The sequence below is a fragment of the Arachis ipaensis genome, chromosome B8 (genome assembly GCF_059453495.1).
Source record: "Arachis ipaensis isolate K30076 ecotype BB chromosome B8, ASM5945349v1, whole genome shotgun sequence".
Classification (NCBI taxonomy): domain Eukaryota; kingdom Viridiplantae; phylum Streptophyta; class Magnoliopsida; order Fabales; family Fabaceae; genus Arachis; species Arachis ipaensis.
Genome location: NC_142443.1, coordinates 121414245 through 121429225, shown reverse-complemented (window position 1 = coordinate 121429225; position 14981 = coordinate 121414245). Strand labels below are relative to the sequence as shown.

The following is a 14981-nucleotide window of genomic DNA, read 5'->3' as shown; positions in this document are numbered from 1 at the left end:
GTTCCGTAGCACATGTTTGCCATTTCAGTTTTTTCACTAGTATCGAACCAATGGATATACGGTGCATATTATGGCGGAGAGAAAAAAATATGAAAAGAATGAAATTCTCTTTAATAGATAATTCAATATCTAGCTAAAAAAATGTTCCATTTTATTTTTATTAATTTTTTAATATAAATTATACATTCCTGACTCCTCTTTATTTTCTCCACACAAGTCTTTTCATCATAGAATTAGCCTTAGCCCCAAAAAGCTGATAGGTTGATGCAATATGAGATCTATCTCTAACAATTATAAATACATGGGTGATGATTTCCAGGAACAAGTTTGCCAGTTAACTATACATTAATAGTTCTGAGAATGCATAAACTTCATGCTTTTATGCAGAAGATATTACACTTTGAACTATATACGGATTCTATACAAGTCAAAGCGAAATAGTGAACTCTGGGGGATTATAATTTTTTTTTCCTCCACTAAAACCTGAATTTCTAATGCGCAATCATACATATACAAAGGATGAGCTACAAGTACCAAAAATTTAAATAAAAGAAAAATAGTAACATAATGTTGCACTATAATTCGATGATAGTGCATTTTGGTATTTAGATTGCAATATAGGTTCAACAAAATGGGTGCCAAAAGTTAAGAAAACAAACGGCAAAATAAGATCTAGCTTTAAACAGAGCAGCATAACCAAGACCTAATCAACCTATATCTACTAACTACTGATGCTTTATCGATGCATGATCGTTACAAGCATTTTATGAACTTAAGCCAATGCCCTAGGATCTACAATCGAGACAAATATCTCATTCCATTAAGGCTAGTTCAGAACAAGTAATAATGGTCTTACATCTAATACTTGCACTTTCTCCCCCTATTCTAAACCACAGGTAGAAGCTAATCTATGAAAGCTAGACACATGCAGAAAAGAACAAAAACTATGCCTGATGAACTCGCAGTGAGGAAAAGAATGGAAGGTAAGACAAGGTTACATTCTTAAACAAAAGTGAGATAGCTCCAACAATGCTTTGCGCAGAAATAACCACAGGACCACCAGTGGGAGCAACATCTGTATAAACCCACACTAACTGGAGGCTTCGAACATTAAATTCGCTGCAACTCAATGAATATAAAGTCTCCACATGACCTAATTACCAAGAGTGGACATTTCATTCATGTTTTTGGTCTCTTCTGTTCCTGAGGAACCAAACGGATCCCTTGTTTCCCAAGTTCCAAGATTTTCACCCTTCCATCATCTATAGTGACATATAAATTTGAAGAGCCGTCAATTATGTCAGTAATCACTCCCTTGTGCCTGCATTTTAGAAGGTTTTAAAAGGTAACGTATCTAATAAAGTGGGCATGTGTTCAAAAAAAGTTGAGGCAAGAAGCATAGAGAAATATATAGCAAGATTCATATAATACTAAATTAACAAAACATGACTGACATTGCCAGCATCACTAGTGCATGCTATTACTGTCAAGTGATTAAAAAAGAGCAATAAAATAAGCTAACCAAGAATTGTCAGGGGCCTGATGAACTTCAACTCTCTTTCCAATTGCATCTTTACCCAATTTCGTCAATATCCAGTTGGCATCCATAATCTCATCCATTAGATTGTCCTGATGCAATTGTGTTACATCATCCTCATTAAATGATGTTTTTTCCATATAAGGTGGTGGCCTCTTCCTTTTAGACCTCTGTCCCTTGATTGAAGATTTGTCCTGATGAGGAATTTTTCCGTTTTCAAAGCTTGGTTTCTTGAGTTTAAATCTTAGTGAAGTTCTAGGATCTTTCGTCGAAGAATGTGAAGGCATCTGATTAATATTTTTATCTGCATGAGACCCGCCTTCAGGAAACTTTCCCGTCAACATTCTTTCACCTCTTTGAGGCATATCTTCTACGGCTCCAACTTGATCAATTCCATCAGTACTATCTTTACCCAGCATGATGTGAGGTTGCTGTGAAGGAACAGCTTCACATCCATCAGACAGACTACCACTACCCCTAACAGAGGTTGAATTCAGTTCAGAAATTTCTGGCTTAAATTTTCCCAATTTGATTACATTTCCTTCTCTTACAGAACCCTTTATAACTTGTGATTGACCAGAGTCAATTCTGTTTCCTGCAAGTGACATGAACCAATTTTTGCTGCATTAGATATTTTAGAAGTAAAAGTCCAAACTATGTTAATATATGCATGTCTGTGTGTTCAGACACACATGTGCGCAAACCTCGCAGAAAGAGAATCCAAACAATAAAAAGTCACAACTTAAAAGAGAACAGAAACAGAAACGGGTTATCATATCACTCAAATGTATGTGCAGCGAGCGCATGGATATTGCACGCACACATTGCTGTAATTAAGTAAATTTTGATAGATTTTGTGAAAGGGCCATGTTGGTTAAAGATTGAGCAGCAGCCGACTTTCACACAATAAGATCCTAAAATCCTCGTACTCGAAGTCACTATTGCCAAAAAAATAAAATAAAATAAATGAAGAAAAATAATTGAGAAGAGATGCATACCATGATGGGCAATCACAGCTTGATCTCTTTGGCAGCTTGATGAATTAGACTGTGGAGAACAAGAAACATTAATCTTACGTGCCCCCAAATTTATAACCAACTTCTTCCCTTTCACATTCTGGGTCATATCAGCAGGCTTTCCACTCTCCCCTGCACTATCAAGAGTGTGTGCCTTGCTGCTTTTAATTCGAACAACTCTAGGTCTCCTCTCTTCATCATAAATGCTTGCTTCATCTACAGATTTGTGTCTCAAAATCACTGGCTGATTAACAGGGCAAGATCCTTCAGTTTGACTCATGCTTCCAGCAGCAGGTGATGAATAAACATTGGGAACTTCATTTTCATGGGATTGGATATCATCATCCAACCCATGCAAAGATTTCAATCCACTGTGTCCCTCAAGATTACATTGTGCATCAATTTTATCAATAAATGTCTCTAGATCCTTTTTCCTAGCATTCTTTCCGCTTGAATGTTTCTTTCCATAATCTTTCATCTTCTTTGTTGAGTCACCAGACAAGTTCTTCATATAGAATTTCAGGGAATGTCCAGATTCACTCTTTAACTTTAGAAGCCCGCTATCTTCATCATCTGAATATGGTGAAATACAAAAGATTTCTTCTTGAGTTGGTAAACCAGCTGCAGCCCTTAAGCTGGCAATTAAATCTCGGTCAGCTACATCTCTTCTCCTCCAAAGCTCTTGAACAGCATCTTTATGATTCTTGATCTGGAGTATAATAATTGGATATATAAATAATGGAATAATGACCAAACATGCTCAATCTAAAGAGTTTTAAAGCAATATTGTCATCCAGGTTAGGTATTAGACCCGACTAAATCCCCAAAGTGGTCCCTAAGATCCACACCATGCACCAACTTGGTCCCTGAAGTTCCAATTGCACTATTATCGTCCCAGAATTGATCTTCGGGCACCATGGTGGTCCCTCGACCCCTTTCTGGCAGTGACTCAGCAAGTGGAGTTAGGTGAAGCAATCCAATGCCACCTTGGACACTGGTGGAACGATGTCGTTTGCTTTTGGCGCCCAATGAAAGCATATGCGACATCGTTTTGATATATGCGAAAACCATTTTAGATGCCAACATATATCAAAATGACATCGCATCTACTTTCATCGGGCGCCAAAAGCAAACGACGTCGTTTCACCAGTGACCAGGGTATTGGAGTGTCAGTTCATCATTCCATTTGCTGAGTCGCTGGCAGAGAGGGGTCGAGGGACCACTATGGCGCCTAGAGATCAATCTCGGGGACAATATTAGTGCAATTGGAACCTCAAGAACCAAATCTGTGCATGGCATGAATATCAGGGACCACTTTGGGGATTTAATATATTAGATCCCATCAACTGAGAAACTGATTAGTCGATGCTGTTGCTTCATTCCAAGGAGTTCTTTCCATGGAGGCTGAGCCACAATAATATATGGACATATGTATGAATAAAAAGAATAAACAACCAATCAAGTCATTTTCCACTAGACGGAGTCAATTACATAGATCAAACAACACATGAAACACATAAATATTAATATACACTGCATACCTGATAACATTCCCCACGGCATGTAGGACATTGATACTGAAGATTTCCATCCACTTGAAATTGTTGATATTTTTCGTCACTGCAAAACATGTCTTCCAAGGTGAACTAACTAGCCAAATCCGCTAACAAGCAGAAAAGAAACATTGCATCTTTATTTATAGCGAAAACACATCCTGGATGTTCTTTCATTAACAAAATAGATCCAAACGGGTAAAAAGTATTTGATAATGCGATAGGAACTGGGCCTCTAGCTACTTGGCTTTAGCCTTTAGGTATGAAATAGGGGATTAATATTAAGTTAGCAAATGTAAAAGAAGAGAGGAGGTATAATTGAAGATATTAGTAGTTGAGTCTAAGAAAGCAACAAATTTCTCAAATATCCCTAACCTTTGTAGCATTCAAGGCAGTAATTATACACACACTATCTGGTATAGTCTGAAGCAGTTACAGTAACTGCTATCAGAGCTCCCTAGAATTCATTTGATAGCACATCACCAAGTTTAGGGAAAGATGGAAAACCATTCCCCTAATTTACATTCCCTACCTAAATATTATTATACTTCCAAATAGAGAACTTCTCTTTGATCACCCCCTCCCCCCAAATAACCAAACCAAAAAAAAAAAAAGAAACCAAAAGAAAACCCTTACATTCCATTTGTTACTAAACTATTGTTAAGCTTACCTGCCACTGGGGAGGGGGGCTTGGGCACCACAAAACAAACAAACAAAATAACCAACAATAAAACATGGGGAGAAAACCACACCAACCGCACTGTAAAACTAGTTCTGCTGCAGGTAATCGACTTAATTCCTGCACATAATATTTTCCTTGCTATCTTATTCTCTCTTATGAAAAAAACAAATTAGAACAAGCAGCTTTTTCACAAAAAGAAGCCACTTCCACCAACCCACAGCCCTCTCCCTGGTCTCTTCTGCAATCACTTAAGAGCTTTTTTTAATGGAAAGTGCTAATATCAATTTTGCTGAATACGATAACAGTAAGTAGCTATTCAATCACATTATTAAAATCTAAATGCACTATTCGCATTGGGGGATATAAAACTACGAAGTTAAAACTAAATAACCAATTTATGAAAATATAACTAAACAAATACATACAATTTCAAAGGAAAAAAAGAACATAATACAAGTAAGGTTATCTTTACCAAAAATCTTTATTGATACTAACCTAATATTATCACACTGGCAATGTACCCAGTGTTGGCAAATGTCACAGCATACCATTGGAGTTGATTCCGATTCTCTATAAACCTACAAAACATACAAAGATAACAAGATCTACTCAACTTTGAATTTTCTTCAAAATCACACTCTGGAATAACCCTATTTTCAAGAGTAAATTAACATGAGAAACTATCAATACGTAAGTGCATTCTCCAAATACCAAGGTAGTTCAAAATTCTAAATATGTAATCACCTAAATACAGTAAAAATTCTGGATATAACTTCCTTCCAAAATTAGACAAACAATCACAAATTAGATTTTCCTAGAACTTACCATAATGATATCAATTATGACTTAATGTCTTACAATAGTAATCATGTTCATAATGACTAGAAACAGAAACCATATCGACAAAACAACATATAATCACAGAATTGACTGTGTATTTACATTTCGTGAACTTAGGATCAAATAATAGCCGGTTATAAGATCCAGATCAAAATATAAATAAACAATACCTTTAAACAAACAGGACAGTAGTTCCCTTTCAGAAACAATCTTCCACATGCATCACAGCAGGTGTATCCCAGGAACCACCTAGAGAAATTAAAGGAAACAATGGTGAAGAAATCAAAACTGAGCTTCAGTGTTCATGTAACAACATTCCTAGGGCCTAAGGGTGTCAACTAACTAAGACAGTCATGCATAATAGAAAGGTCATGGTTTACGTGATTGTTTCGAAAAGCAAAAGATTATACCTTATTTTATAAAAGATTAAACTGATTTCAATACTTGCTTATTTGCATACTTGTTTTTCTACAAAATCAATTATATGATAATCAATTTATGTATGTTGAAAGTGGTTTCCAGGATAATTCGATTCCATTTGGATTGTATTAAAAAAATTGCTTGTATGTTGGTAAAAATACTCAACGGGTACAGAACCCTAAACCTATAATATATAACAAAGGGGGTAGGGCAAAGCATGCCGCATTACATAGGGCCGGAGAAGGGCCGCATCCAAAGAGTGTAATGTAAGCAACCTAACATAAGGTAAGCATCAGTGGCTGATTCCAATCTTGAACTTGTGACCATGAGGTCACACGGAGACAACTCAATCATTGCTCCAAGGGTCCCCCTTCAATCTATAATATATACTAGTCAGGGTTAATCTTGTAATAACTCTGTATTGTAGAAATAGATTATAAGCTAATAATTCTCAAAACCAACTTAACCTTTTTCCCACTGAAGCTTAAATTCTATAAAACAAATTACAATCCTTTTGAAAAGTTTCTGTTTATTTGGTGGAGAAAAAAAAAAAAGAAAAATTATCGTAAAGGACCATTAGCACATATTAATTAGTGAAAAGGACCAATTAAACTAAAATTATTTGTAAAGGACCTCATAAAATTTATTTACGAATAAGGACCAAAAGAAATTTATAAATGACCATGATATCCCTTAATGTTATCATTCATTCCCATTGTAATTGAGCTTTCTTTCCACCTTTATGCTCAATGCCCCCCACCCGATTTCCGCAAAACCTATCTTCTTGGGTATCAAAGTGCTGTAACGAGGAAATTCTAGCCAAGAGTCTGTTTTCACATATATAGCTATAATTGATTTTGGATTAACTAATTCCATCAATCTAAAAAATCTCATCAGTTGGGGAGCTAGCCTATGTGCGTAGTTGTCGATGATAAATGAGTTTTCTAGATGAAAAGCTTATGGAATGTTACTAATCTTTTATCGAGTTCAATTAGGAGTCAACTTTTTTGAATCCTAAATTTTTAAATTTTAAATTCTAAATTTTAATTTCTAAACTCTAAATCCTAACCTTAAAAACCTTAAACCTTCCAAAACATAAGAGTTAAAATAATAATTTTATAATAAAAAATGACTAATGTTAGCAAATAAAAAGTTAATTGCCTATACTTATTCATCTTTTATGTATTTGATTAAAGTGAAAGACTTCTCCAAATAAATAAAACACACAAACGTAATGTGGGATTACAAATAAGCTGAAAGGTTCATCCAATCCCTGATGATAGGATAAAATGAATCTGAGTTTGGGTTCATGGAATACAGATAATCAGATATAATGAATAGGTAGTGAAACTGTGAATTTTAAGAACTTAATTTTGGAAGGTAGAATATGATAGATGAGAGGGGAATGCTATATTGAAAGGTAACATTGTAACTTAATGAAAATAACATGATCCTTCTCTTTAAATAAAATTTATTATGGTCGTTATCAATAATTAGCATATTTGGCCCCTCTTTTTAACTCACCTTTACTAGTGGTCCTTACCGCTAATTCTCCTCCAAAAACAACAAACAACTTTTTACGAAGTTTCGAAACATGCTTGTATATCATAATTCAAAAGAAATAACAGAATTAGAAACAAATTTATGGAATAACACAAATATGCAAACAGACTCTAAAGTTACCAATATTTACCTCAAGCTTGGTCCATTTCCAGGGACATTTGATCCACAACTGTGACACCTTGTATGCTTTGGGCACAAATAGGGACCAGTACTAACATTCTAAATTATGAAAAAACAAAAATGAGATGGTTGTTCATACTGGAAAGTGCTATAAGTTGAATAGTGATTGCACTGACACATTATACACTTCCTACCTTATGAGGAGGTTGCAGACAGTAACAATGGTAGGCACCATCACACCTTTTACAAAACATGAACTTGCTTGGATCTCCAGTTCTTCTGCAAGCCTGGAAGGTTCACATATGGAACAAAATACTAAGGAAACTAACAAAAAATTAGTTAAAGCAGCAACTTATCTCAAGAAACCTAAGAAGCTAAGACATTCAACTCCGTTAAATAAACAATCAAGAAGTGCAGACAGGAAGAAATCACTATGATGACTATAGAACTTCACAGTTAAGAATTTGAGGGGAACCTTTTTTTGCCAAAAATGAGATATAAATATTGAAATTGAAAACAAGCTGAATTATAGTGATAGTGAGAGGTGCAGCATATAAGAAAACTTCAAAAATAATAATAATAGAAGAATATCATTAACAAAAAGAGAAGAATAATACAAGATGGGAGGATATCCTTCTTCAATAATAACACAACATAACAAACAGAACTATCATCGGTATTAGCCACCCACACTAGAATACATAACAAGCATGAGAAACAGCAGGATATTAAAGAGGCAAGACTGAATGAGGGTGATAAAACCAACAGAATTCGGGCAAGAAGTATATAAAATATAAAGTAAGGCTCTTCCATTATATACAATCTCCTACCAAAAGCTAACTATATCCCTTTTGTTTATTGTGTGAATTGATCTGTTTGTTCATTTCATCAAACATCCAAACCTTACCTTCCATTGGCATGAAAATAAACCTAATAAATAAAGAAACAATTTGAGAAGAATAATGAACAAATCATAGAATCCAGAAGATTAAGTTACAAAATCTTTGACAAAGGATGTATGAAAACAGATTTTGTAAAATACAATTGCTAAATTGAGAGCAGAATCACTGAAAGCAATCATTTGTTCACATGAAGACACAACAGAAGAGCCTTCAACATGGAAGTGATGAAAAATAAGTGAAAAAGATGCGAGCATTTTCACCTCACAAATCCGGCAAGATCGACAGGTCCATGAACTCCAGTGAAATAAATCTGAAAAAGGAAAAAGAAAATGAGGCCATGCACAAATATGATGATTTATTAAAAATATATACTATGAATATAGCAACATAAATTTAATATAATGTTAAATATTGAAGTTTATATATAAAATTAATGAAAATAATATATGATATTTCATCAAATAACACTTATTTAAAATAAATTAATAAAATAGGAAAGTATCTAACGAGAAAATTATTAAATATTAAAAAAAGGTATCATAAAAAAATAAATTTAAATCTAAATCAAATTATATTATATGGAATTTATTTATTTAGATTATTCCTTATTCATTAAAGTTCTGCATATTAAGATTTGATTTACAAAACATTTTGTGCAAATAAAAAAGTCCAAGGGAACAGTAGTTGTGGTAAGTATGCACACAATACATAATTGAAGTATTTGTCATAACAAACCTTCAGGATATGAACAAACATATATTCGTACCTCTATTTTGAGCCCAACTTCTCAGGCAGTTCCTGTGGTATTTTTTACCACAACTTTTGCAAGATAGCATCTTTTTGGCTCTCTCACTTCCGTTATTTTCAACACGATTGCACATTCGACAGAAAACATTTGATTGACCCTGTTCTTCTCCAGTGTGATTTCCTGATGTATCCTGTTTATTTATACCAACATTATACTGGTAATAATAAAGGCAAGAGTGCAAGGTCTTGAGAACAATAACAAACTACAAAGACTGACCAGGAATACATTCATACTAAATATACTTGAAGGCAGGGTGGGGAAAAATTCTTCCTAAGGGTTGCTCTTATCAAAACACTCTTCCTAGACCTAAACATAATTCATTAAGAGAATAAGATATATGGCAAGGAAGGGGAAAACTTCAACAAGTTTTCCAAAACAACTTCAAATGCATGATGCTAGGTAAGACTACTCCAAAGAACAAACAGAAAAAGCCACACTTTCAAAATTGGTAGTAATTCAAATAATAAATAAAGCGTTCAAAATGACCATTACATTTGCAGTTTGCACAAAGGATTGTGGAAAGAGTAGCAGAAGAAGAAAAGGTCAGAGCCTCACCAGACAACTCAATGCTACACACAATTGACTATGTAACTAAATCCTCACTGTTAAGACTGAATGAACCGCAAACACTGCTATTTTATTTAGACTTTAATATCTTCATTTCCCTCGTGGTTCACACACATTTATATTTAATCGCTACACGTAGAACTATGTCTGCCATATAGATACCAAAACAGAGGGGTGAAAAGTAACTATAGCTAAAGTATTCAATCTCCAGTGACAAATATGCAGTTCATGTTCAGAATCACATGTTTAATTCTTTATATAACCAATAGGAAGGAGTAGCAGGGAGGAATTTGTATAGTTTGCTCAAAGCGTAATGTCCAATAACCAGTGCTACTGATATACTATAACACGTCAAAAGATTTTTCCATTTCATCTGACAACCAACAGTGGAAACTTGTAGAGGAAAAATTTTGTAAGAAATCCAAGAACTGGAATAACAAGAATCAATCCCCATTACCAGGTTTCAGTCACACAACTCAGCACTCCAGAGAAAAACATGCCAATCAAAAATAAGTGAAAATTAAACAGACACACAACAGAATCATTAAATTCTCAAAGCCCCTCAGCTGAAAACCCCAATCGAACCAACCCTCATCAAACCACCATTGCCAACTCCCAACCTTAAGGCTGTGTTTGGATATTGTTTCTTACAAAGAAATACAGAGTGAACATAGAAACTCGTGAACTTGTAGAGATAAATGATGCAATTTTTCCGTCTGCATTTCTACAAAACAGGATCCAAACACAAAAGCCAACCGGCATTGCACTCACCGTGACATCCCCGGACTCAAATCGGCGAGCATACTCCTCAGCAGCAACCATGGCGGCGGCCCCCTTCCGCTGCAGCGCAGCCCTCTTTGCCTGCACCGACGCGGCCTCGTCTGCCTCGTCCACAACAGATGGTAGCACCTGGCGTGGTGGCGGAGGCTGCGGCTGTAGCACCACCTTCGGTACAGCGACCTGCACCGTGAGACCGCCACCGTCGAGTCCCGCAATTCCGGTGGGATCACGGAGAAAATCCTGGAGCCTCGAAACGACGTCGTCCTGCTGCTCATTCTTCGGGCCGCGCAGAAACCCTAGCGGACAGGTGCAGATTCTGCGGCTGAAAAAATAAAAACAAAAACCAAAAAAACGCAAAGAGTGGGAAAGAGCTAGACGAGAACAATGAAATAAATTATTGAAGAAGCGAAAAAGTGAGAAGCAGAGTTTTATTTGAAAGGGTGCGAACTAAAAACTAGAGAGTGCGTGGTGGGTGAGAGTGCATTGATAGAGTGCGTGTTACCATTACCATGTAATTGGACAAGCTACATGAAATGCCATTTTGAGGGATTTTTGGTTTTTGGATTTGGGTTTCAAAATTTTGATTTGCACAGCGGATTCGTCCTCTAAAATTTACGTCTCGTGTTTCTTAATTTTTGTAAGAAATAATAATAAAAATAAGGAAAGAAAAAGTAATTTGAGAAATAAAGAAAAAATAAAATGAAAATGGGGTGACGAGGGGGGCTGTTGTTGGAGAGGTGTGATGTGAGGCGAACGCCCGAAAAGAACGGAACAAGATTTAGAAGAAAAGACAAAATCACAAAACTATAATCACAAGGATAATGCATAGAATTTGAGGAGATAGGTCTATGTGGAGTTTAATAATTAAATCTGTCTTTAAAAGATTATTCGAGCCCTATTTTAATTTTCAAAAGATAAAATTAATTAAAATAGATTTCATAAAATAATAATTTTGGTCAAATTTATTTTGTCGTCATCTAAACTGATGACATGATTAACGTTTCACCATATTTTCTTATGCAGAACGTTAACTAACAGTGTGACACATTTTAAATCTTACAATATTAATACTAATAAGATAAGTTTTATCAAATTAACTCAAATTTGACTCAATGTAGAAATTCTGATTCCAATCTCAAGCATAAATAACTTTATTTTTCTAGTGAGACGACCTTGTATGTTTAGTAGTAAGTAAATTTGTTGAGTCGTTGTCATGATGGAGTTAGGGAACAGAGGCCACGGTGGAGACTTGCCGTGTCAATCTAATGATAGCCATGGTTCTAACTCGTTTATGGACGGAGGAAGAAGATCAAGGACCAAACATGCTTCTGTAGTTTGAAGACTTTGATTAAGAAATCTGGAACAGCACAGAATTCAGATATGTTGTTCCATACATGTGAACAGTGGCGGAGCTTAGTTCAGACAAGGGGGGGCCACCCAAACTTTTTATAAAAAATTTAGTAGTACTTTTTAAAAGATAAAAAATAGTTCAATTGACTTAAATACTTTACTATGACTTAAAGTATCTAATAAGTTCAATAAACAATACTCTCTCTATCTTTAAGTTTAAATATAAAAAATTAGATATTTTTTATTTATTTAATTTAATATTATTTTATATTTTACTATTTATTTAATTTAATTTTTTATATGATAAAAAATAAAAGAATATTCAATAAGTATTAATATTATTGTATTTGTATAAATTGATTAAAAAAATTCAATAAATATTATAAATTTTAATATTTGTCCTTCTAACTTCTTCTTTACATATTTTACAGGATATATATTCAAATTTTTATATAAAACAATAATGAAAAATCAAAGAATTGATACATTTTTTAAGAGGAATGCTAATATTTAAGAAGGAAAACATATAAATTTTATAATATCAACACCTGTAGATAGTTCTTCTACTTTAATGAATCATGAAAAAAGTGAGATATAAGTATAACCTTCAAAAGTTCAAAAAGTTACATCTGATGACTTTAACCTTAACTTTTTGGAACGAGATATTGAAAAATGGCTTTAAATTTGACAATATCACCCAAACCAGAGAGATGAGATTAGACGAGCTTATCTTAAATGGGGTCCATATCAAAAACATTTTGACAATTATTTTCTATCTGGCCCCCCAAAATTTTGTTTCAAGTTCCGCCACTGCATGTGAAAGATACCGGGTGAGTTAGTTAAAATAAAAATTTCCATCATCGTCCATCATGTTGCCTACGTTTGTGGGTTATTGATGTTGTTTTCTCTAAAAATATAAAAAGGAAGCCACTACAATGACTTTAGGTAGGTTGATGATAATGAATATAAATGAGTGGCAGAAGGTGGTGGAATAGCAGATGCAGAAATTGATGTAGAGATTGGCAATGACTATGATGAATGGAGAGTGAATATATCATAGAGAGCGGACAGCTTGGAGGGTAAAAATGCTAATGATGTACATGTCAATTGCAATTATTGCAGCTACTGTTATTAGTGGATCACTTTTAATCATGGTTGTTCAAGTAAAGCTAGTAGTGATATTGTGTTATGTTATTGTGCTTTATGGGTGTTGATAGACTTTTGACATAGAATGAGTTGATATGTAATGATAAACTGATATTATCACTTAAATTAGTTGTTCAAACCTAATTGTGTTTAATTCAATATGTTGCTGTCCATTATGCCTAATGGGTTGCTTAAAAATGCAATATGGTAATGTTTATAACATAAATATAAATTCAAAAAAAAGATGTATAAATCATAACATTGTCTTCATTAGTAAGTATAATCATAATCATAATATTGTCTTAGTAGATATACCATAGTAAGTAGCAAATGTTCCATAACATAACAGACATAAACAAAGGTTCTATAATATAGTGAAACTAAACAAAGGGCTACAACATAAGAGACCTAAACAAAAGGTTCCAATAACAAAGCAAGATAATCAATCACATTGTTTACATAGTCCTGTATCAAAACACAGGCAACAACCTTAGACAAAACACATGTTCCTAATCAAACAGCTTTATCTTTCTTTCTTGGATGCTTGAACCTTGGAGTTGGCACAAATGTCATGAAACTTGTCAACTTCTTAGCAGTTGTATAACTTGTTCTTTTGATTGTTTCAACAGAAATGGCCACAGCTGCAGCTGCAGTTGGTTTAGAAAAGACACTCATTCTTGCTTTTCCTTTAATCACATGCAATTTGGATGGCCTTCCTTTAATCCAGTGAAAAATTGTTATTATTCAACTAGATGAAAGCAAGGACACTTAAAGAAAAATTACTAAGTAAACAACCTCACAAACTTTGATGGGCTATTGGATCTCTTGTGTTGATGGGAAGCCTTCTGGTTGGCTTATTGTGATCTCGAATTGTGACTGGACTGGTGGAAGTGCAGGCAATGTTGGCAGGATAGATGGTGCAACTGGAGCAAGTGTAGTATGAGATGGCCCATCAGTGTTAGTGTCTGGTTCACTTGCGGTAGGGGCAGCTTCTTTAACAAGTGCAAGCTGCAGCTACATTTGTCTAGCTTGTTCTGCAACATCCATATGTTTTTTCTTTGCACAACCTCTTTTGTTGTGGCCAACTTTACCACAGTACATGCACTTGATTAGATTGTACTTTCTCTTTATCTTCATCTTCGTTCTCGATTCAGAGGTTGTTCATCCTTGTCTCTTCCCCCTTTTTTCTGTAGGCCTTTCGAGTTTCGACTTAATTGGGGGGTAGGACAGGAGCTAGTAATGGTATTTTTTTTTCCACAAATCTTGTGCCTTCACTAGATTGACATTAGAACGGTATGTTCTCTTATACACTTCCATCATCAACCATTTATGGTAGTACTCCTCAGTCTTTTCATCATTTTTATCTTGTATGGCTGAGATTGCATGCATACATGGCATCCTTGTCAAATACATGTACAAGCATTATTAAATCAGTTGATGTAAATGAGTTCATGCTTTTTTTGTGGGATGAAATGATCTTTTGCTAGGCTCAACTACTTTTTTGGTGGGTTGTAATGATGGTCCAGTAGATTTAGATAATGGATTAATGGACTGAGTATGTATCTTATTAGGCTGACTTGGTAGCTCAGTAGGCTGAGTAGGTAATTTGGTGGGCTAAAAAGGTAGCTTGATGGATTGAGATGATTGCTCAAAGGATTGAGAGCATGTTTTTAGATGAGAGGGTAGCTTAGTGGGCT

At 34.7% G+C, this 14981-nt stretch overlaps 1 protein-coding gene across 1 annotated transcript; it reads right to left on the bottom strand.

Annotated features, from left to right (window-relative positions):
* Positions 1-557: 557 nt before the first annotated feature.
* LOC107613155 (uncharacterized) lies at positions 558-11611 on the bottom strand. Its single transcript, XM_016315014.3, has 12 exons — positions 11297-11611; positions 10780-11110; positions 9400-9571; positions 8894-8943; positions 7926-8018; positions 7742-7830; positions 5799-5877; positions 5284-5366; positions 4095-4173; positions 2536-3262; positions 1523-2132; positions 558-1321 (listed from the first exon to the last, which is right to left on the bottom strand). Exons 1-12 carry the CDS (start codon positions 11326-11328, stop codon positions 1180-1182), a joined length of 2487 nt encoding a protein of 828 aa, XP_016170500.1. The 5' UTR covers positions 11329-11611; the 3' UTR covers positions 558-1179.
* Between the last annotated feature and the right edge of the window lie 3370 nt (positions 11612-14981).